Consider the following 25,192-nt stretch of genomic DNA (forward strand, 5'->3'; position numbering starts at 1 on the left):
TGTTATGCATAATATATGTATTTTAGAAAACTTATGAATTTTCACCTAACTAAAAAATTTATGACATTTTGATTCCACTTGTTTGACTTAGTATGAAGAGAATGCTAGATTTCTAATTTAAAAAAAATAGATGCAACAAGTAACAAAGGTTTACTGTATAGCACAGGGACCTATAGTCAATATTTTTTAATAACCTATAATGGAAAATAATCTGAAAAATAATATGTATAACTGAATCACCTTGCTGTGCACCTGAAACATTGTAAGTCAACTATACTTCAATAAATACATGTATTAAGAAAAACTCCTATAAGTAATTATAAATAATCTGTACACAGAACATTAGAATAATTACAAAGACATCAGAATGTGTTAATTTTGAGTACTGGCTCACATAAAAAATTAAGGCATACATAAAATTAGATCAATTAAATTAGTATTTATGACAATAAACCATAAGTGATGATATCATGTTTTCTTCATTGTTTCACACATAAAATTGCACTTATACTGAGGATGTCTAAAAACTCCAAAAGTTTCATTCAAAATAAGTTAAAGGGTAGAAACCTACATCTAAACCATCCTAAACTTCATAAAGATTAAAATTCACATTGAAAAAGGGTTTAATTTATAAGAATTCTCTTAATGAGGAAATCTAATATGGTTAATGAGCAAATGTGAAAGCTCACTTGAAATGACATGTTTGTTGTAAGCATTAAGTAGCAGATATTTAAGTAGGAGACCAAATGTAATCACTGGCATCAAATACTGTGAGGATTCCTCAGGCCTTTGGAAGCTTCTGGTCTACCCAACCAGAGATCAAATGGATTAGAAAACCTTCAAGGGGTAAAGGCTGTTTACCTTGGTAGAGTTATCTTTCAGCAGATGGATAGTCACAAGTACGAGCCTAACGTCTTTCAACTATTCTTTTTTTTTTTTTTTTTTTAATTTTATTTTATTTTTAAACTTTACATAACTGTATTAGTTTTGCCAAATATCAAAATGAATCCGCCACAGGTATACATGTGTTCCCCATCCTGAACCCTCCTCCCTCCTCCCTCCCCTAACCATCCCTCTGGGTCATCACAGTGCACCAGCCCCAAGCATCCAGTATCGTGCATCGAACCTGGACTGGCAACTCGTTTCATACATGATATTTTACATGTTTCAATGCCATTCTCCCAAATCTTCCCACCCTCTCCCTCTCCCACAGAGTCCATAAGACTGTTCTATACATCAGTGTCTCTTTTGCTGTCTCGTACACAGGGTTATTGTTACCATCTTTCTAAATTCCATATATATGCGTTAGTATACTGTATTGGTGTTTTTCTTTCTGGCTTACTTCACTCTGTATAATAGGCTCCAGTTTCATCCACCTCATTAGAACTGATTCAAATGTATTCTTTTTAATGGCTGAGTGATACTCCATTGTGTATATGTACCACAGCTTTCTTATCCATTCATCTGCTGATGGACATCTAGGTTGCTTCCATGTCCTGGCTATTATAAACAGTGCTGCGATGAACACTGGGGTACACGTGTCTCTTTCCCTTCTGGTTTCCTCAGTGTGTATGCCCAGCAGTGGGATTGCTGGATCATAAGGCAGGTCTATTTCCAGTTTTTTAAGGAATCTCCACACTGTTCTCCATAGTGGCTGTACTAGTTTGCATTCCCGCCAACAGTGTAAGAGGGTTCCCTTTTCTCCACACCCTCTCCAGCATTTATTGCTTGTAGACTTTTGGATCGCAGCCATTCTGACTGGTGTGAAATGGTACCTCATAGTGGTTTTGATTTGCATTTCTCTGATAATGAGTGATGTTGAGCATCTTTTCATGTGTTTGTTAGCCATCTGTATGTCTTCTTTGGAGAAATGTCTATTTAGTTCTTTGGCCCATTTTTTGATTGGGTCATTTATTTTTCTGGAGTTGAGCTGTAGGAGTTGCTTGTATATTCTGGAGATTAGTTGTTTGTCAGTTGCTTCATTTGCTATTATCTTCTCCCATTCTGAAGGCTGTCTTTTCACCTTGCTAATAGTTTCCTTTGATGTGCAGAAGCTTTTAAGGTTAATTAGGTCCCATTTGTTTATTTTTGCTTTTATTTCCAATATTCTGGGAGGTGGGTCATAGAGGATCCTGCTGTGATGTATGTCAGAGAGTGTTTTGCCTATGTTCTCCTCTAGGAGTTTTATAGTTTCTGGTCTTACGTTTAGATCTTTAATCCATTTTGAGTTTATTTTTGTGTATGGTGTTAGAAAGTGTTCTAGTTTCATTCTTTTACAAGTGGTTGACCAGAGTTCCCAGCACCACTTGTTAAAGAGATTGTCTTTAATCCATTGTATATTCTTGCCTCCTTTGTCAAAGATAAGGTGTCCATATGTGTGTGGATTTATCTCTGGGCTTTCTATTTTGTTCCATTGATCTATATTTCTGTCTTTGTGCCAGTACCATACTGTCTTGATAACTGTGGCTTTGTAGTAGAGCCTGAAGTCAGGTAGGTTGATTCCTCCAGTTCCATTCTTCTTTCTCAAGATCGCTTTGGCTATTCGAGGTTTTTTGTTTTTCCATACAAATTGTGAAATTATTTGTTCTAGCTCTGTGAAGAATGCTGTTGGTAGCTTGATAGGGATTGCATTGAATCTATAGATTGCTTTGGGTAGTATACTCATTTTCACTATATTGATTCTTCCAATCCATGAACATGGTATATTTCTCCATCTGTTAGTGTCCTCTTTGATTTCTTTCACCAGTGTTTTATAGTTTTCTATATATAGGTCTTTAGATTCTTTAGGTAGATATATTCCTAAGTATTTTATTCTTTCCGTTGCAATGGTTTTGTTTCCTTAATGGAATTGTTTCCTTAATTTCTCTTTCTGTTTTCTCGTTATTAGTGTATAGGAATGCAAGGGATTTCTGGGTGTTGATTTTATATCCTGCAACTTTACTATAGTCATTGATTAGTTCTAGTAATTTTCTGGTGGAGTCTTTAGGGTTTTCTATGTAGAGGATCATGTCATCTGCAAACAGTGAGAGCTTTACTTCTTCTTTTCCAATTTGGATTCCTTTTATTTCTTTTTCTGTTCTGATTGCTGTGGCCAAAACTTCCAAAACTATGTTGAATAGTAATGGTGAAAGTGGGCACCCTTGTCTTGTTCCTGACTTTAGAGGAAATGCTTTCAATTTTTCACCATTGAGGATAATGTTTGCTGTGGGTTTGTCATATATAGCTTTTATTATGTTGAGGTATGTTCCTTCTATTCCTGCTTTCTGGAGAGTTTTTATCATATCTTTCAACTATTCTTAAACAGACTTCAACTTAATCTGACCTCATAGAGGCTAGATTAGCCCAGAAAAGACCTTATCCTCAACAGGTGGTTACGAATAAACCTGGCCTAAGATGTTCTGAACGAAATCGCCTGGGTGTCCATTTCTTGCCAGAGTACAATTTTATCACATCCTATTGCAGTATTTCATTCTAACTTCACCAGATAAAAATAGCTGAGCTAATCTATTATCAGATATATATATATGGCATGTAGGCCTGATAAATCTTAGCTAGAAGACAAAAAAACAAATTTTATAGTTTCTGTGATACATTAAGTGAGTTAATGTAGACTTGCCATATGTTTTAGATATAATGTGCTATAGTACTATTTGTTATGTGATGAATTTCTCTATAGTCTTTTCTGTCACATCTAAGAATCAGCCTCACAAAATTCATATCTGCAAAGGCTAGAAATAATAAACAAAAATATAATAATATTCTAATATTTTTCCTGAATAAAAGACAAGTTTTAAGCCTTAAAACAGAAGAATAGGTTATTGTCTTTAAAAGATTTTTGCAAAAATAAAAAATAAGAGCAAAAATCTCTCATGTGCCAGGCTCTGTTTTAAGTACTTTATCTACATTAACTCACTTAATCCTCGTGACAGTCCTGTAAGGTAAATATTACTACTGTTTCACTTCAAAACTAAGGAAACTGAGACACAAAGAGGTAAAGGAACTTGCCAAGGTCACACAAAGAGTACCAGATGGGATATGAATTTAGGCAGAATAGTTCTAAAGTCCCTGTTCCATCCCATCTCATCCAGTCTGATGGTATAATAATCATTCATGTGGCATTTCATAAAGAATCTAGAATATCATCTAAGGTCAATATGTAAACACATTAACATTTACCTCTTCAAAAACAGCCCTGGAAAAGTCCCCACAGCGTAATGTGCCATCATAGCTCAGTGACAGCAGGTGAGCCGCATTGGCAGGTGAGAAGTAAAGACAGCCGACCGGCTGACTGTGGGGCTGAAAAAGATAAACTCCATCCTCTTTAGGTTGGTGAGTCTGGAAGAGAGTTAGGGGTAGGGAGAGAGACAAAAACTGGTGAGAAATAGTAATATATTCTATGTCATTAAGTCATTAAAATATTTTTGTCTGTATTATAGTCAGTCTTTTCTCAGTCTATTATATACCCAACCTCCCAATTAGAAAGTCAGAACTAGAAACTTTAGACTCTAAGCTATTTTCCTAATTTTCAATCCAACAGAATTAAGTCTCATTTATTTTAACAGTTTCCAGTTTTTTACCACTAGACAACTAATTTTTCATAATGCAGAGGGGAAATAATTACTGCTTATTCTGACTTAATTTCATGAAATCCTCAGGAAATGTGAGATTTACTTTTTATTGCACACACAGGATAATTCCTTCCTACTAAAATACATCAACGTTACTTCTACTTTGCTTGCTAAGTATGCTTCTCTATGAGTATATCATCCTGAGCACAATTTTCGTAAGTTGCTTGGTTCTGGCCCAAAATGATAGTATTTACAATATTTTATCCCCTAAATACTCTGGCCACCTGATGCGAAGAGCTGGCTCACTGGAAAAGACCCTGATGCTGGAAAAGATTGAGGGAAAGAGGAGAAGGGGGTGGCAGAGTGAGGGCAAGAGGAGAAGGGGGCGGCAGAGGATAAGATGGTTAGATAGCATCACTGACTCAATGGACGTGAGTTTGAGCAAACTCCAGGAGATATTGAAGGACAGGGATGCCTGGCATGTTGCAGTCCATGGAATCACAAAGAGTTAGACACGACTTAGCAACTGGAAAAAAAAAAAAACAAACAAACAAATCCCCTAAATACCCCATGAAAAATGCATGTATTTGAATTTCTGTAGTAATATTACTGCTTCTAAAGATTATCCTCTCACCACTAGATTATCAACTCTGAAATCATCATGTTTCGAATTTCCACACTACATTCCTATACCGCATGTTATACTATGAACCAACAACTATCATCTCCAAATCTAGCCTAGTCTGCTCTGAAATACTCAAGCACTGTTTTTGTCTTTTTTATTTAAGTTTTTAAAGAGAAAAAAATTTTAAAGGAAAGAAAGAAAAATTCCTTTTAGAAAAAGGAAAAAAATTACAACCACACATACTCCTCCTCCTACCCAGAGTTAACCACTGTTAACTCTTTGGCATATTTGTCCATAGCATATATTTTTTAGAAAAACAATACGCTCCAGACAAAAGCTCTGAAAAATCATTCAAAACCCAAAATTGACCAAAATTATCACTGAAATACTGAGCAATCATTATAGATGTCTTTACATTTAGTTACTTATATAGATAGAAGGACAGAGAAGATTTTTGGGGGGGTGGGATGGGGAAGGCCACTTTTAATAGTATTAAATTTAACTATACTTTAAAATAATAAAAGAAAAGCAAGCTGAAGGAATTTTTGAATTTCAAGTATTTCTTTACAAGAGTTATCTAAGAAGGAAACAGTATAAAGCATAAAGCCCTTACAGTCATTAAGTTTTATTTTTAAATTTAACTATGGATGTCTCAATTTTAAATTTCTATTGATTGAGGACACTATTTCCTCCCACCCTCCTATCTCCCCTTTTTCCATCTCTATAGTTAATTTTGTCCAGGTTAACAACATTCATATCTAGTTCTGTAACCATAATTCATATTGCTGTTTAATATTAGTTCTTCATTTAAATGGATTCAATACTCATCATCGATTCTTCTGTCAAGCTTCTTCACTTGTGAATTCTTAATTTTGACTTACTTTTAACTGGCTGAGATTTTCTATCGAGCAGTTTTTTCCAGATGAACTCATAGGTCTTGAATTTCTTGAGTTTTTTCACATGTGAAAATACCTACCTGCTGCCTTTACATAAGAATAATATCTTGGGCTACCTATGTATTCCAGGCCACACTTCCTCCCTCAGAACTTTGTAGACATTACATAAAATGTTGTAGAAAACTGAGGCAAGCCTGGCTTCTCCCCTTGAATATAATTTGTTTTTCCTACCTGAAGAATTCTTTGTCCTTTAAGCTCCAAAGCTTCCAAGAACATTTCATATATTTTCAAACGTGCCAATCCAATTCTGGCTTTTCCCTTAAAACTTTTTTCATCTGTATTTAAGATAACCTCAAATCTTTCCTTTAATATCAGTAATTTTATTTTCAGCAATGTTTATTCTGTTCCTTCTCATTTATTAGTTTCACTGATTTTCAATTTGTTTCCTTAGTTTTGCTGTCTCCTTCATTCCATTGTTTGTTATCTTATCTTTGAGCCTTATTTTACCAAAATTAATGCTGTTATTAACTTGCTCCACAGCATCACTGTCCAAAAGAACTTTGTGAGATGACAAAAATGATATATGTATGCACTGTCCAATATGGTATCCACTATTCATGTGTGGCTATTAAGCACTTGAAATGTGCCTGGTAGAACTGAAGAACTGAATTTTCTATTTTAATTACTTTAAATTTAAACACAGGTAACCTTGCTTTTCAAAAGTTTGCTTTGTGCTTTACACCACTTCGCTCTTACAAAACACCTATGTTAACACCTATTTTCGCTAACTGAAGGGAATCCAAAAAGGATTTTCGTTTTTATGAGAAAAGGTGAAAAATGAAAATAGTATTCAGCATTTGTTTTGCAGGAAGCTGTTACAGAGGCAGCGCACCCCAAGCAGCAAGAGTGGCACCACCAAGCTCTGTCCCAGGGAACTTACACTCAGGATCTCAGCATGAAGCCGCTCTTAGCTCTGAACTGTGTCTGACAGCATCTGTACTTTATCTTGATTTATTCTGTGCATTTATTAGCAAGACACCTTAAGGTAATTGCTTCTTGCATTACACCATTTGAGCTTACAAACTGTTTCATAGTAATACTCTACTGTTGGATAAGGTGGAGAAGGAAATGGCAACCCACTCCAGTATTCTTGCCTGGAAAATCCCATGGGAGGAGGAAGCTGGTAGGCTACAGTCCATGGGGTCACAAAGAGTCGGACACAACTGAGTGACTTCACTTTCACTTTCACTTTGGATAAGGAGGGAAACCTGCAGTTCAAATTTCATTTCAGTCCAAAAATACCAAGTTAAGTGTACATCTAACAACTTCAAACCAAAATGAGTCCAGGACCAGTTTGTTTTGCGCCTAGAAATGACTGTCTGTACACACTGTATTGGAATATGAAAACTGAAAGTACAAGCACCAGTAAAGACGATTACTCCCAAAAAAGAAAAGAAAAAGAAAATGGAGCCCTCACTAATCTGCTGTTAGCCAGGACAGGAAAGAGAGGGCAAAATCATTAAAGGATTTTACTAGACATAAGGAATGAAGGGACAACCTAACTCTTCCATGCTTCCTCTTGCTTTTAGGATAAAAAGCAAAATTCTGAACAAAATTTATAAAGATATACATCTGACCTCTTCCCACCTCTGTATTTCCCCCCTACTCTACTCATCCCTTCCATCTATGCCTTTGTTGTCCATGCTCCAGCCACACAGGCATTTTTTCAGGTCTTTGAATGTATCAAGCTGGCACCCTACTGCCTAAGGTCCTTAACATGCTGTTCCTCTTGCCTGAAATGCTCTTTTCCCTTTCTTTGCTTGGTTTATTCCTACTTAGCTTTCAAATCTCAACTCAATTCTCTCTTCTTCAGGGAAGCCTTCCCTGATCCTCCAAATTAGGCCAGTCTACCTGTTACGTGATAATACCACTCTTCCTTCACTCCATTAATCAGAGTATATAATCCACTCCACTTATCAAACATATAATTACTTCATTCATGCTGCCTTTGCCACTAAATTCCAAACCCTATGAGAACATGGACAGTCTTTCCTCACAAATATGGCTGGGGCATCATTAGAAAGGTACTTAACACAAAATACTCAGTAAGTGTGGAATGAATGAATGGGTACATGGGTGACCAAATGAATGACAATGCAACTTTTGACCCTAGGCGAGACTAGGAATCTTAAGAAAAGTTAAGTGGAAAGCTGAGGGCATACCAAGGCAATTCAATGCGGCAAAGGAGTCTTTCAACAGCGCTGGGACAACTGGATATACACATATGAAAAGAGGAACCGGGGCCCTTACCTCAGAGCATATACAAAAACAATTCAAAGATTATAAAAATAATACTAACTCAAGGTGGATCAGTGAACTAAGTGTGAAAGCTTAAATTATAAAAATATTTAGAAAAATACATAGGAGAAAAACTTCCTGACTTCAGGCTACACAGAAGATTTCTTAGATGACACCAAAAACACAATCCATTAAAAATTTGATAAATTGGACCTCATCAAAACTCAAAACTTTGCACTTCAATAGCATAAAGAAAATGAAAAGACAAGGAGAAATATTTGTAAATCAAGTACCTGATAAGGATTCGCATCTAGAGTATACAAGGAACTCTTACAACTCAATAAAAAAACAAACAATCCAATAAAAAAAATTGACAAAAGATCTGAATAGACATTTCACCAAAGACATCCAAATGGCAGGATAAGAGCCTCAACATCATTATTCATTAGACAAATGCAAATCAAAACCACAGGGAGATAAAACTTCACTAGGAAAATACACCCACTTTGAAAGACTATAATCAGAAAGACAGACAATAATAAATGTTGGTGAGCATGGATGAAAACTGGAACCTGCATACATTGCTGGTGGGAACAGAAGATGGTGCAAACCCTTTGGAAAGCAGTTTGGCAGTTCCTCAAATGTTAACCAGTTTCCATATGACCTAGCAATTCTATTCCCAGGAACCCACTCGAAAGAAATGAAAACACATTTCCACACAAAAATGCGTACACAATATTTAAAATCAAATTATTCAGAACAGCCAGGAAGTGGAAACAACCCAAATGTCTACCGGGTGATAAATGCATAAACAAAATGTTGTATAATCAAACACGGAAATACTATTCAACAATAAAAGACAGAGGTGCTGATAGATTAGCATCTACAAGCATGTTATAGTAACACAGATACACCTTAAAACCATACTAAAAAAAAAACACCAACATAAAAGACCATGTATTCTATGATTCTATTTATATGAAATTTATCTAAAAAATGCAAATTTGTAGAGATTTGCCCAGGGGTAAGGGTAGAAACAGGGATTAAATGTAAATAGCCATGAGGAATCTTACAGGAATGATGAAAATGTTCTAAAACTGAATTATGATGATAGTTACACAACTCAATAAACTTACTAAAAATCATTAAATTGTACATTTTAAATGTGTGGATTTTATAAAATATGACTTATACCTCAACAAAACTAATTTAAAAAACAAAAACTAGGAGAGGACTCCCCTGGCTGTCCAGTGGCTAAGATGCCCCACTCCCTGTGCAGGGTGGTCGGTTTGTTCCCTGGTCAGGAAACCAGATTCCACATGCCAAAACTAAGAGTTCACATGTTTCAACTAAAGATCCCGCATTCCGCAGCTAAGAGCAAAGAACCCATGTGCCACAACAATAAAAATAAATATTAAAAAAAAAAAAAAAAACTAAGGAAGTTGGGGAGTGAGAACAGGATAGCTAAGACACTGGCTTTAGACTTGCTCAGTCTGTTGAGATAACCAGGTGTCCTGAAAAACTAGAAAGTTGATAAAAACACTGGACTGCAGACATCCAGTAAAAAAGATTTTTGGAGATCAGAAAAGACATGACAAATGGACTGTTCTACATGTCTTCAACTCTGTGCTATATATCAACATGCACCCTTAAAAGATACTCACTTGACTACGCTAATTCTGTTTTTCCTTTTCTAAGTTCTTCAACAAATAGTCTATCCACTGTTTTCATTTCTTCTACTTCATTTTTTTTTTAATTTTTGTTTTATTTACTTTTGGCTGCACTGGGTCTTCATTGCAGCATGCGGGTTTCTCTAGTGCAGTGAGTGGGGGATACTCTTGCTTGGGATGCTCAAGCTTCTTATCGCGATGGCTTCTCTTGGTGCAGAGCACAGGCTCTAGGCACTCAGGCTTCGGTACTTCTGGCTCACAGCCTTAGTTGCTCCACAGCATGTGGACTCTTCCTGGAACAGGGATCGAACCCATGTTCCCTGCGTTCACACACAGATTCTCATCCACTGCACCACCTGGGAAGTCCAAGACCCCATACTTTTTTAATCTCCTAAAAGTCTCTGTTCCTTCCTTACCTTATTGTTGAAGCTATTCTCTCAACTCACTAATCATACCCTATGTCAAAACGAACATCCCTTTTTTCTGTTCCCATTCTTTTTGGTGGTCGTTTAGTCACTAAGTCATGTCCAACTCTTGTGACCCCATGGACTACAGCCCTCCAGGTTCCTCCATCCATGGGATTCTCCAGGCAAGAATACTGAAGTGGGTTGCCATTTCCTTCTCCAGGGGATCTTTCCAACCCAGGAATCAAACCTGTGTCTCCTGCATTGCAGGTGGATTCTTTACCAACTGATCTACAAGTGAAGCCACCCATTCTTCTTAACTCCTCTGAAAAAAAGCCCTGTCAGACTCTCATGCTTGAAATTCATCTCTTAGCTTATACAATCTTATACTATTTCTGGTCCTCGTCCCACTTCCCTGCTTCTGTTTTCTTTACCAAATCCTTTCGCCTCCTACCCCTACTAACATCTTATCAAAGTAAGCAAGAACCTAGGCACTCAAAATAAAAGAGAACTTGGTTTTTACTTCTTCTCTTCTCACAAAATTCATTTTATTTATTAACCCCAACCATCGACAAATTAACCCCAACCCTTGACAAGTCACAATGGCTTCTCCGTCTCCATTAACTGTCCTTCAGGCATTTCTCATGTCTTTGTTCTACTTCCCCAATTAGAAAATAAATTCAGGGCTTCCCTGGTGGCTCAGTGGTCTGCCAGTGCAGGAGACATGAGTTCAATCTCTGATCCGGGAAGATCCCATATGCTGCAGAGCAACTAAGCCAGTGTACTGCAACTCCTGAGCCTGTGCTCTAGAGCCCAGGAGCCACAACTACTGAGCCCATGTGCCACAGATGATGAAACCTGAGCGCCCTGGGGCCCATGCTCTGCCACAAGGCAAGCCACCGAAATAGGAAGCCTGAGCACAACTAGAGAGCAGCCCCGGCTCATCGAGACTAGAGAAAAGGCCAAATAGCAACGAAGTCCCAGCAAAGCCAAAAATAAATAAATACATAATTTCAGAGAATATTAACTTGGCTTTATTCAATTTTGTAACCACTAAAAGCAATCAATGCATTATTATATATGCAATGAACGAAATTTAATATCAGTTTCTGACTCATCAAAAATGACTAGGATCATCCTAAGATCATCCCTGGGAAGATATTTTGATCCAGTTTGAAAATTATATTTTAAACATAATTAGTAAACTAAGAACTTGCTATGATCTTTTCATATATACATTTAAAGCTGTAATAAAGTTTCCTGGCAGGCATTTATGCCCAGATGACTAATGATATTCAAGCTAAAAATGTTAGAAGTTTTATAAAGTAAATTTAAATTCCTCTAAGTTTCTAAAATTTGAAATCACAAAGCACAAAACTATATATCTCAAGTAACACCTAGAAACACATGGCTCTAGGCTATTCTTCCGCACTCTATTTCCTTTAGTTGAATTTCAGTAGCTTCAAAAAATTAATAGTAACTTACCAAATCCCAAAGTCCAACTTGCCCAGATTTGGCCCCAACTGCCACCAAAGTTCTCATTTCCGATGGATGGATGGCCATTGAGGAAACTGAGCCTCTGGTAACTTTACAGACAGTATCTTCACTAATGACCATGCCATTTAAATTGACTTTGTAGCTGAGAACATTAAAAAGTTAAACTTGAGAAGTAAAACCAAACTCAATGGTCAAAACAATAAAAGGTGATTCAAAAAAGAAAAGTAATAATAAATGTGGGAAAATATTCAACTTCCTGGCAACCAAGGAAATCAAATTAAACAATAGAGTACTATTTTTCACTCATAAAAGTTAGTAGGCTATAGTTAAACATTCATATATACTAAACATTCATATATACTAACAGCAGAGTAAATTCATATAAGATTTTCAGAAATTAAAAAAAAAAAAAGATTTTGGAAAACAATTTGGCATGTCCTAAAGGGGAACGCAGATAACCACAATGGTGTGATCACTCACCTAGAGCCAGATATGCTGAAATATGAAGTCAAGTGGGCCTTAGGAAGCATCACTACAAAATTAGTGGAGGTGATGGAATTCCCGTTGAGCTATTTCAAATCCTAAATGATGATGCTGTGAAAGTGCTGCACTCAATGCCAGCAAATTTGGAAAACTCAACAGTGGCCACAGGACTGGAAAAGGTCAGTTTTCATTCCAATCCCAAAGAAAGGCCATGTCAAAGAATGCTCAAACTACCACACAATTGCATTCATCTCACACACTAGTAAAGTAATGTTCAAATTTCTCCAAGGCAGGCTTCAGCAATACGTGAACCGTGAACTTCCAGATGTTCAAGCTGATTTTAGAAAAGGCAGAGGAACCAGAGATCAAATTGCCAACATCCACTGGATCATCGAAAAAGCAAGAGAGTTCCAGAAAAACATCTATTTCTGCTTCATTGACTATGCCAAAGCCTTTGACTGTGTGGATCACAACAAACTGTGGAAAATTCTGAAAGAGATGGGAATATCAGACCACCTGACCTGCCTCTTTAGAAACCTGTATGAAGGTCAGGAAGCAACAGTTAGAACTGGACATGGAACAACAGACTGGTTCCAAATAGGAAAAGGAGTTCGTCAAGGCTGTATATTGTCACCCTGCTTATTTAACTTAAATGCAGAGTACATCATGCAAAATGCTGCACTGGAGGAAGCACAAGCTGGAATCAAGATTACTGGGAAAAATATCAATAACCTCATATATGCAGATGACACCACCCTTATGGCAGAAAGTGAAGAACTAAAGAGCCTCTTGATGAAAGTGAAAGAGGACGGTGAAAAAGTTGGCTTAAAGCTCAACATTCAGAAAATGAAGATCATGGCATCTGGTCCCATCACTTCATGGCAAATAGATGGGGAAACAGTGGAAACAGTGTCAGACTTTATTTTGGGGGGCTCCAAAATCACTGCAGATGGTGACCACAGCCATGAAATTAAAAGACGCTTACTCCTTGGAAGGAAAGTCATGACCAACCTAGATAGTGTATTAAAAAGCAGAGACATTAGTTTGCCAGCAAAGGTCCATCTAGTCAAGGCTATGGTTTTTCCTGTAGTCATGTATGGATGTGAGAGTTGGACTATAAAGAAAGCTGAGCACCGAAGAACTGATGTATTTGAATTGTGGTGTTGGAGAAGACTCTTGAGAGTCCCTTGGACTGCAAGGAGATCCAACCAGTCTATCCTAAAGGAGATCAATCCTGAGTGTTCATTGGAAGGACTGATGTTGAAGCTGAAACTCCAATACTTTGGTCACCTGATGCAAAGAGGCTGACTCGTTTGAAAAGACCCTGATCCTGGGAAAGATTGAAGGCAGGAGGAGAAGGGGACGGCAGAAGATGAGATGGTTGGATGGCATCACTGACTCAATAGACATGAGTCTGTGTAAACTCTGGGAGTTGGTGATGGACAGGGAGGCCTGGAGTGCTGTGTCCATGGGGTCACAAAGAGTTGGACACAACTGAGTGACTGAACTGAACTGAAAGGCTATAAAAACGTCCATGATGTTTGACCTCACTTCTGGAATCTATCCTAAGGAAATAATCCACTATCACAATATAAACTTCAACAGATACACAAACACACAACACTCAAAACTAAACAAAACAACTCCAAATATCAAGAGGTTAAGCAAATTTCATCTACTGAAATATTACTCAATTATTCCATAAATTTAAAGACTCTAGTAACATCCAACCACAATGTTAATGGAAAAGCATAATGCAAAACTGCACATATATTAAAACATAATGAAGCAAAAATGTATGTAATTATACTCATTTATTAAACACTGAACAAATATATATTATGCGCCATGCACTTTTCTGGTTATTGAGATAAAATCCATGCATTCATGAAGCTTGTGTCCCAGTGGTTTTGTATATAGCAATATTTGAAAGGAAATACACAAAATCAACAGTTGTTAGGGTAGAAACATGATGGATAATTCTTTTCACCTCATTTTCAAATTTCCTCTAATGGTATATAGTCTTTATAATTTAAAGATCTCAGGAAATGTAAAACAAAAGCAAGGGATTTTAACTCACCTTTTAATGCTAGATAATTCCTTCTCAGTGTTTTTACTTCTTGTCTGAAACAATGAGAGAAACCAAAGTACTAAATTAACATATGCACTGAAATTTGCTTAAAAGCTTGGGTTTACCCTCCCAAGTGATACCTTGCTCATTTCTGCCCAAGTCTGCAAAAATCCTTTAAATAGTGCATTGTCATCATCTTGATTTTCAGGAGTCATTTCTAAAGGCCCAGGAGGTATCAAAGGCTGTTATAAAAAATAAGAAAAAAAAAAACTTGGTTGTCACTCTGCCTTAGAATTCAAGCTTAAGGTTTCTCTTTACTTTCAACATCTACAACAGGGGTGACATATAGTTAGCAATCAAAAACAGTTGTTCAATGAATGAATGCCAAGTATCCTGTAAAGTAAAAACATGTATTATCTCATTTAATTCCCTTAATAATCCAGTGAATGAGATACCACATTTCAAAAACAGTGGAATGAAACAGAGAAGTTAATTTATCCAAAGTTACACTGACCATAAATAGAGTTGCTAGGAATTAATTCAGATCAGTTCAATTTCTTTACTCAAGTTATTACTCTGTATCATTTTTATATCAGGGATTATAACCCACAAGTCATGAAATCATTTTAATATGTTATAACCAACACAGTGTTTTATTGAATGAGGAAAGAATAGACCAGAAAATTCAAAAGTACATCATATGTAGTAAGGGTTAAGTATCATTTCACAAAAGGTTTGTTTCAGTTTTGTGTGTGTGTGTGTGTGTATATGCATGCACACGCACGTGGAGTGGATTCAATGTAAATTATTTCTTATCATGGATGCATAGAGGCTTCAAAAAATGAGCTACTCTCTCTGTAGCAACTTAATTTTCAATTAGCTCTCAAAGCACCAGGCTAATGAGTACTATCTTCCAAGTTATAATTAAGCACTTAGATATAAAGTATTAAAAACAGTAGATGCTCCTGAATAAAAAATAATCTTACTCAGACAATAAACTTGGTACATACACTCTTTCCACTCACTGACAGCATAAATTAAACCACAGTATAGGACCCCCATCATTATTATCACATATTATTATTAATACTACCATTTATTGCTTACTAAGTAATATAATACATTCAATATAATTAAGGACCTTTATCCCTCATGATACCCCTTGTGAGAGGTTTCTGTTATTGTTGCTATTTTAAAAATAGGGAAACTGAGGCTCGGAATGGCTAAGCAATTTACCCACAATCTGACATAGGTAAGTCTGCAGAAATATATAATCCAGTCTTTCATGAGTTTGAAATCTTACTCATTAAACCATATTAGTTAGTTAGTTCAGTCGCTCAGCTGTGTCCGACTCTTTGCAACCCCACGAACCACAGCACGTCAGGCCTTCCTGTCCATCACCAACTCCCGGAGTCCACCCACACTCATGTCCATTGAGTCGGTGATGCCATCCAACCATATTAAACCATATAACAGTCAAGTATTAAATTAATGAAGTACAAATTAAACATACTTTACTGACTTTTTACTCTACTTTCAAACACTTCAAATTTTTCAGTATTTTATTGAGTTAATATAGTGTATTTGCACTCTTTCTTACATTTTCATCTACTTCTAATACTGTCTGGGTTGGGGCTGCTGGCAATGGGACTCCTGAAGGATCAACTCTTAGTAATCGCATTGACCTTCTACATCCAGTTCCATTTTCTTTTTTCTTGGGTTTCTTCCTAAGGAGTGGAAGGAAAATCATGTTATACTCATAAAAGAGTTATATGTATTTATTACTACCAAGGCGATAACTTCTAGTAATGTATCTCACACATATAGTCAAACACTGCAAAGATATATATACATACCTACACTAATTTTAATTAAAAGTTTGGAAACATGGTAACTGTTCACTATGGGGAGGTAAGGGGTATTAAATTAAGACATACATATCTAGTCAACTATTAAGCAGCCATAAAAAAAGAATGAAATAGATCTCTATGTGCGACGACATGAACTCTAAGATATAAGAAGCAAAAGAGAAGGTACAGTATATGTTGAATATAGTTACATTTGTTTTTTTACAAAATATATACATATACATTTGTAACTGGTAAGATTACCAATGGAAGAATATCCATGAAAATATTAACAGTGGATTACTCTAGGAAGAAGGGTGGAGAACTAAGGTCTAAACTTAAAAAAAAAAAAAAAAAAAGACTTGACTATTTCATTGCATTTGCTTCCATATCATTTACCTTGTAAAATCATAGATACCCTACTTTTTATTTATTATTTTTTCATTTAAAAAAGTAGTTCAGAGGATTCCACGGTGACTCAGTGGTGGGGAATACACATGCCAATGCAGGGACAGAGGTTCAATCCCTGGTTTGGAAGATTCCACCTGCTGTACAACAACTAAGCCTGTGTCCTGCAACTATTAAAGCTCGCAGCCTAGAGCCTGTTAACTGCAATTACTGAACTCATGAACCAAGACTACTGAACCCACGCACTCCAAAATACGTGCTCTGTAACAAGAGGAAAAAAAAAACCTGTGCACAACAAAGACCCAGCACAGCCAATAAATGAATAAATAATAAATAATATAAAAATAAAAAACCTCAGAGAGATAAGATGCAGCAATTATGAAATAAAAACAATGTGCTTTTGGACTTCCCTAGAGGTACAGTGGATAAGAATTCCTCCTGCCAACACAGGGTACATGGGTTGGATCCCTGCTCAAGGGAGATTTCACGCCACAGAGAAACTAAGCCCATGTGTCACAACTACTGAGCCAGCATGACCAAGAGCCCAAATTCTGCAACAACAGAAGCCAATACAATGATAAGATCACACACCACAACTAGAGAGTAGCCCCCACTCTCAGAAACTGGACCCCAAAAAGCCTGGGCAAAGCAACAAACATCCAGCACAGTCACACACACACGGGAATGCTGCTGCTGCTGCTAAGTCACTTCAGTTGTGTCTGACTCTGTGTGACCCCATAGATGGCAGCCTACCAGGCTCCCCCGTCCCTGGGATTCTCCAGGCAAGAACACTGGAGTGGGTTGCCATTTCCTTCTCCAATGCATGAAAGTGAAAAGTGAAAGTGAAGACGCTCAGTTGTATCCGACTCTTAGCGACCCCATGGACTACAACCTACCAGGCCCCTCCATCCGTGGGATTTTCCAGGCAAGAGTACTGGAGTGGGTTGCCATTGCCTTCTCCGCAAAGGAATACTACTTAGCCATAAAAAAGAACAAAGTTTTGCCATTTGCAGCAACATGACTGCATCTGGAGGGTAGTATGCTTGATGAAATAAATCAGACAGAAAAAGACAAACACTGTATGTTATCACTTACATATGGAATCTAAAATATAAAATGAATGAATATAACAAAACAGAAACACACTGACAGATACAGAGAACAAATTAGTGGTTACGGGTAAGGAGAAGGAAGAGAGGAGGGGGAATATAAGGGTACGGGAGTAACAGGTACAAACTACTTTGTAAAAAATAAGCTATAAGCATATATTTATAGCACAGGAAATATAGCCAATATTTTATAATAACTATAAATGGAGTATAATCTATAAGAATTTAAAATGACTATGTTGTACACCTGAAATTAATACTGTAAATAAACTATACCTCTATTTTTTAATTAAAAACATATATACCTGTGGCGGATTATGTAAAGTTTAAAAATAAAATAAAATTTAAAATCTTAAGAAAAAAAAATAAATAAATAAAAATAAATTTTAAAAAAGATATGCAACAGAACAAATAAAAACAAACTCCAGGGTGGTCCACACAAAAACCTACACATATGTTTATAGGAGCTTTGCTCACAACTTGCCAAACTGGGAAGCAACCAAGATATCCTTCAACAAACCAATGGACAGATAAACTGGGGTATCTCCAGACAACAGAAAATTCAGTTCAGTCATTCAGTCAGTGTCTGACTCTTTGCAACCCCATTGACTATAGCACACCAGGCTTCCCTGTCCATCACCAACTACCGGAGCTTGCTCAAACTCACGTCTATCCAGTCAGTGATGCCATCCAAATATCTCATTCTCTGTTGTCCCCTTTTCCTCCTGCCTTCAATCTCTCCCAGCATCAGGGTCTTTTCCAGTGAGTCAGTTCTTCGCATCAGGTGGGCAAAGTATTGGAGTTTCAGCGTCAGCATCGGTCCTTCCAATGAATAGCCAGGGTTGATTTCCTTTAGGATTGACTGGTTTAATCTCCTTGCTGTCCAAGGGACTCTCAAGAGTCTTCTCCAATATCACATTTCAAAAGCATCAAGTCTTCGGCGCTCAGCTTTCTTCACAGTCCAACTCTCACATTCATACAGTTCAGTTCAGTCGCTTAGTCGTGTCCCACTCTTTGTGACCCCATGAATCACAGCACGCCAGGCCTCCTGTCCATCACCAACTCCCGGAGTTCACCCAGACTCACATCCATCGAGTCGGTGATGCCATCCAGCCATCTCATCCTCTGTCGTCCCCTTCTCCTCCTGCCCCCAATCCCTCCCAGCATCAGAGTCTTTTTCAGTGAGTCAACTCTTCACATGAGGTGGCCGAAGTACTGGAGTTTCAGCTTTAGCATCATTCCTTCCAAAGAACACCCAGGACTGATCTCCTTTAAAATGGACTGGTTGGATCTCCTTGCAGTCCGAGGGACTCTCAAGAGTCTTCTCCAACACCACAGTTCAGAAGCATCAATTCTTTGGCTCTCAGCTTTCTTCACAGTCCAACTCTCACATCCATACATGACCACTGGAAAAACCATAGCCTTGACTAGATGGACCTTTGTTGGCAAAGTAATGTCTCTGCTTTTCAATATGCTATCTAGGTTGGTCATAACTTTCCTTCCAAGGAGTAAGTGTCTTTTGATTTCATGGCTGCAATCACCATCTGCAGTGATTTTGGAGCCCAACAAAATAAAGTCTGACACTGTTTCCACTGTTTCCCCATTTATTTGCCATGAAGTGATGGGACCAGATGCCATGATCTTCGTTTTCTGAATGTTGAGTTTTAAGCCAACATTTTCACTCTTCTCTTTCACTTTCATCAAGAGGGTTTTTAGTTCCTCTTCACTTTCTGCCATAAGGGTGGTGTCATCTGCATATCTGAGGTTATGGATATTTCTCCCGGCAATCTTGATTCCAGCTTGTGCTTCTTCCAGCCCAGCATTTCTCATGATGTACTCTGCATATAAGTTAAATAAATAGGGTGACATGACCACTGGAAAAACCACAGCCTTGACTAGACAGACCTTTGTCGGCAAAGTAATGGCTCTGCTTTTTAATATGCTATTTAGGTTGGTCATAGCTTTTCTTCCAAGGAGCAAGCATCTTTTAATTTCATAGCTGCAGTCACCAACTGCAGTGATTTTGGAGCCCCAAAAAATAAAGTCTCTCATTGTTCCCATTGTTTCCCCATCTATTTGCCATGAAGTGATGAGACCAGATGCCATGATCTTCATTTTTTGAATGTTGAGTTTTAAGCCAGCTTTTTCACTGTCCTCTTTCACTTTCATCAAGAGGCTCTTTAATTCTTCTTCACTTTCTGCCATAAGGGTGGTGTCATCTGCATATGTGAGGTTATTGATATTTCTCCTGGCAATCTTGATTCCAGCTTGTGCTTCATCCAGCCCAGCATTTTGCAGTCTGCATATAAGTTAAGTGCATATAAGTGCATTTTGCACTCTGCATTATGTACTCTGCATATAAGTGCATTTTGCAATCTGCATTATGTACTCTGCATATAAGTTAAATAAGCAAGGTGACAATACACAGCCTTTACATACTCCTTTTCCTATTTGGAACCAGTCTGTTGTTCCATATCCAGATCTAACTGTTGCTTCCTGACCTGCATACTGATATCTCAGGAGGCAGGTAAGGTGGTCTGGTATTCCCATCTCTTTCAGAACTTTCCAGTTTGTTGTGATCTATACAAAGACTGTGGCATAATCAATAAAGCAGAAGCAGATGCTTTTCTGGTATTCTCTTGCTTTTTTGATGATCCAACGGATGTTGGCAATTTGATCTGGTTCCTCTGCCTTTTCTAAATCCAACTTGAACATCTGGAAGTTCATGGTTCACGTACTATTGAAGCCTGGCTTGGAGAATTTTGAGCTCTGCTTTTCTAGCATGTGAGATGAGTGCAATTGTGCGGTAGTCTGAACATTCTTTGCCATTGCCTTTTTTAGGATTCAAATGAAAACTGACCTTTTCCAGTCCTGGGGCCACTGCTGAGTTTCCCAAATTTGCTGGCATACTGAGTGCAGCACTTTCACAGCATCATCTTTTAGGATTTGAAACAGCTCAACTGGAATTCCATCTATATGGAACTATCATATATATTAACAAAAAATCCTAGGAGAACCGACTACAATTGCAGCCTGGCTTCCCATTCATTCCCATCATTATTATGATCAGTCAACAGGAACTGAGCACATACTGGGAATTTTAATGTGATCTTGAGTAAATAAGATCCAGAGGTAATGCTTTTTTTCCCCCTGGTGAGAGAGGTTCACGATTTAATGAAGTATATGACCTATTTATATGTACTTAAACTGTTCCGCTGGGCTTCCTTCGTGGCTCAGACCTGCAATGAGGGAGACCTGGGTTTAGTCCCTGGGTTGGGAAGATCCCCTGAAGGAGGGCAACCAAAGCCAGTATTCTTGCCTGGAGAATCCTCATGGACAGAGGAGCCTGGTGGGCTACAGTCCATGGTGTCACAAAGAGTCAGACACAACTGAGCAACTAAGCGCAGCACAGCCAACTGTACTGCTATGAAATCTAATATGAGGTCCAAAAATTGGACTGATTTCTTGCCCAAGGCCTTAAAAGGACTGTAACCAGCTCCTTTTAACTTAAATGTTACCACTTTAGGACTCCCTGATGGCACAAAAGATAAGAATCTGCCTGCCTACACAGGGTACACTGGTTCAATCCCTGGTCCAGGAAGATTCCATATGCCATGGAGCAACTAAGCCGGTGCACTGGAACTACTAAAGCCCGAGGGTCCTAGAGCCAGCAAGCCATAATTACTGAGCCCACATGCTGCCACTACTGAAGCCCGTGTGCCTAGAGCCCGTGCTCCACAACAGAAGAAGCTACTGCAACGAGAAGCCCGTGCACCACAACTAGAGAGCAGCCTCCAAGCTCTGTGGCGAGAGAAGGACCACATGCAGCAAAGAAGATCCAGTGCAGTCAAAAATATATAACTTAAAAAATAAATGTTATCACTTTAGCTTAACAATGAAGTATTAATATAAAACAAAACCAAGTATACTTGTTATATACTTAGTTAAATACTGGTTAAATTTACCAAAGATTCCTGTAACAGTCTTTGGTAGATTTAACATTCATTATTAACTTTCATGAGAGTGAAAGTGTTAGTTGCTCAGTCACATCCAACTCTGTGAACCCATGGACTGTAGCCCACCAGGCTCCTCTCTCCCTGGGACTCCCCAGGCAAGAATACTTGAGTGGGTTGCCATTTCCTTCTCCAGGGGAATCTTCCTATCCCAGGGATGAAACCCAGGTCTCCTGTATTTCAGGCAGATTCTTTATCATCTGAGCCACCAGGGAATCCCTATGAATTTACATAGTATTAAAATATTATAGGTAATATGCCAACTTCAGAGTCCTCTAAATCTTTTGTCAGGAAGATAATGATGGCATCATAAACAGAACTAAAACCTGATATCACATATTACTAAAACTGACATTTATTTCCAAAAGGATTTGACCTATGGTAACTGAACTCTGAAAAAAGTGAGAAGACTAGCAGTTGGAGAAAAGTAGATCTGTCACATTACTTAGTCAATGGCAGTTCCAATGTAATTTAGCCATAGTCTTTTTGCTGAAACGATCTAAATAACAAAAGATTCATAATAAAAATATATGGGGGAAAAAAAAAAGAAATGAGCTATTAAGTCATGAAAAGATATGGGGGAAGTTTAAATGCATAGTACTAAGAAAAAGAAGCCAATCTGAATGAGGCTACATACTGTATGATTCTAAATATGTGACGGCACCAATCAACAGCCATCACCAAAAACCTACGAACAATAAATGGTGAAGAGGGTGTGGAAAAAAGGGAACCCTCTTATACTGTTGGTGGGAATGTAAATTGATACAGCCACTATGGAAAACAGTACGGAGGTTCCTTAAAAAACTAAAACTAGGGATTCCCCTGGTGGTCTATGTGCTCCCCATGCAGGGGGCCCATATTCAATCCTGGTCACAGAACTAGATCCCACATGCTGCAACTAAAGATCCCACACCAGGCACAGCCAAAATAAATGAAAAACTGTTTTGAAAAACCCTAAACAACAACAAAGAAAACTTCGTTTATAAATGGACCAAAGACCTTAACAAACATATCACCAAAGAAGATACACGGATGGGAAATAAGCATATGAAAAGATGCCTCGCATTACATCTCATCAGAGAAATGCAAACTGAAACAATGAGACCACTACAGCCATATTAGAATAGCCAGAATCCAGAGTTCTGATGACTCCACATGCTGGTAAAGATGTGTATCAGCAGGATCTCTCATTAACTGCTGGTGCAAATATAAAATGACACAGTCACTTGGGAAGATAGTGTGGTGGTTTCTTACCAAATTAAGCAAACTCGTCACATAAGAGTCCAGCCACCGTGCTTCTTGGTATTTACTCAAAGGAGCTGAAAACTCTGCACAGAAGCACACACTCGGTTGTTTCCAGCAGCTTTGCACATAACTGCCAAAACTTGGAAACAACCAATAAATAAAGTGTGATGCATGCAGACAACAGACTATTATTCAGCACTAAAAAGAAATGAGCTATCAAGCCATGAAAAGACAGGGAGAAAACTTAAATGCAATAAAGCCAACCTGAAAAGGCTACATACTGTATCATTCCAACTATGTGACATTCTAAAAAAGGCAAAACTGTGGAAACAGTAAAAACATCAGTAGTTGTTGGAGGGTAGTGGTGGGGAGGGATGAAAAAGCAGAGCACAGAGGATTTTCAGGGAAGTGAAAATACTGTGTATGCTATCTTAATGATGGATACATGTCATTGGACATTTGTAAAAACCAACAGAAGATACAACACCAACAACAAATCCCAAGATAAACTATGGACTCTAGGTGATTATGATGTGTCAGTGTAGGTTCAGCCTTGGTAACCTACAAACCACTCTAATACGTAATGTTTATTATAGGGGAAGCTTCGAAGGGGCAGGAGTAGAGAATAAATGGGAAATCTCTGTATCTTCCTCTCTATTTTGCTGTGAACCTAAAACTGTTCTTTAAAAATTTAAATCTTAAAAAAAAAAAGTAGTTCATTAAAAAATGTTGGAGAAAGAGAAGCCTCTGAAATTACTTCCAAAAATTCACATGCATAAAGCTCACCAACAGTCCACCATTAGTTTAGAAGAATGATAACTACTATTTATTTAAAGTACATTGTGTGGTAGAAACTATACTAAGCATTTAATACCTCATTTAATCTTCAAAAAAAAATCCTCAGCATATGCAAAAATTGGGGTTCTAATATATAATCCTCCTAGAGAATCCTCCTCAGAGAGAAACTCTTCACACATAAACACCAACAGACTTAAGACTGAGCAGAGCAGCAGTCTTTATAGTAAAGGAAATACAAAGACAATTCAACTGTCCATATTCAAGTCAACATAGTGCATTCATAGAGCAGAAAAAACAGGATGAAGTAAAGCTGCATACAACATGAACGAATTTTAAAACATATAAAGATGTAAAAGTGAGCAAAAGAAAACCCCAGAATATAAAAATGGCATATTATATGTTAATATAAAAAACAGATAAAAATAAGTAAAACAGTGTATTACTATTAATATTATATTAATATTAATATACATTCATTGATGGTAAAACTATAAATAAATGCAAGGAGTGATTATCACAAAATTCAGCATAATGACTGTTACCTCGAGGAGAGCCTTAAAAGGTACTATAAATTTCTACTGACCTGGATGGCAGGTATAAGGATGGATGTTTGAATTATTATTATTGTTTCAATTACATAAATATTCATATGTGCTTCTTTGTATGTATATTTAGTAATTTTTTAAAACCCCTCTAGATTGGCATAACGTCAACTTTACAGATAAGGAAAGATTATATAAATTGTCCAAAGTTAATACCACCGTTATAAGTTGCTGAATTGAAACTTCAAAGTAAGTTTGCCAAATTTCAAAATTTATGCTCTTTTTTCTATATAACTTCTGCTCTAGCTGCTGGATACTTATCTTGACACAACTATTAAGTGCTGTAACTTTGTGACTTAGGTGATTTAGGGGAAAAAAAATCACTAATCTTTACTAACAAAATAATATACAAAGGGAACTAAGATCCCACATGCCACACTGAGCAGCAGCCAAAAATATATAGATGCATGCAAATATAAAGCTAATGATCAACTGACAACAGGACGGCTGCTATTATCGTCCAGTGTCAAACACTGTTTGTTCCTCTTGTAACAATTTTTCACACTTGCAAATACCTGGTCATAATTAAAGGTTCAGCTTTTCTCAAGCTAGTTGACCTATACCAGAATCAAATCAATTAAATGATGTTACATTAGCATCTAGTACTAAAACAATGATCTAATGATGCCAAGGTTTTCAGTTTCTTCATTTATACATA

General features: G+C 37.4%; 1 protein-coding gene across 12 annotated transcripts in view; it reads right to left on the minus strand.

Moving 5' to 3' along the window:
• WDR76 (WD repeat domain 76) overlaps positions 1 to 25,192 on the minus strand; it is a 56,626-nt gene that overhangs the window by 15,347 nt on the left and 16,087 nt on the right. For all 12 annotated transcript variants that reach the window (XM_044933405.2, XM_044933410.2, XM_044933408.2 and 9 more), the window contains 5 exons: positions 16,113 to 16,239; positions 14,653 to 14,754; positions 14,522 to 14,565; positions 11,947 to 12,100; positions 4,177 to 4,335 (listed from right to left, as the gene is read on the minus strand). In XM_044933405.2, coding sequence (XP_044789340.2) covers positions 4,177 to 4,335; positions 11,947 to 12,100; positions 14,522 to 14,565; positions 14,653 to 14,754; positions 16,113 to 16,239 — 586 coding nt within the window. The remainder of the gene's footprint in view (positions 1 to 4,176; positions 4,336 to 11,946; positions 12,101 to 14,521; positions 14,566 to 14,652; positions 14,755 to 16,112; positions 16,240 to 25,192) is intronic.

Source organism: Bubalus bubalis, chromosome 20, assembly GCF_019923935.1.
Source record: "Bubalus bubalis isolate 160015118507 breed Murrah chromosome 20, NDDB_SH_1, whole genome shotgun sequence".
In the NCBI taxonomy this organism is placed as follows: domain Eukaryota; kingdom Metazoa; phylum Chordata; class Mammalia; order Artiodactyla; family Bovidae; genus Bubalus; species Bubalus bubalis.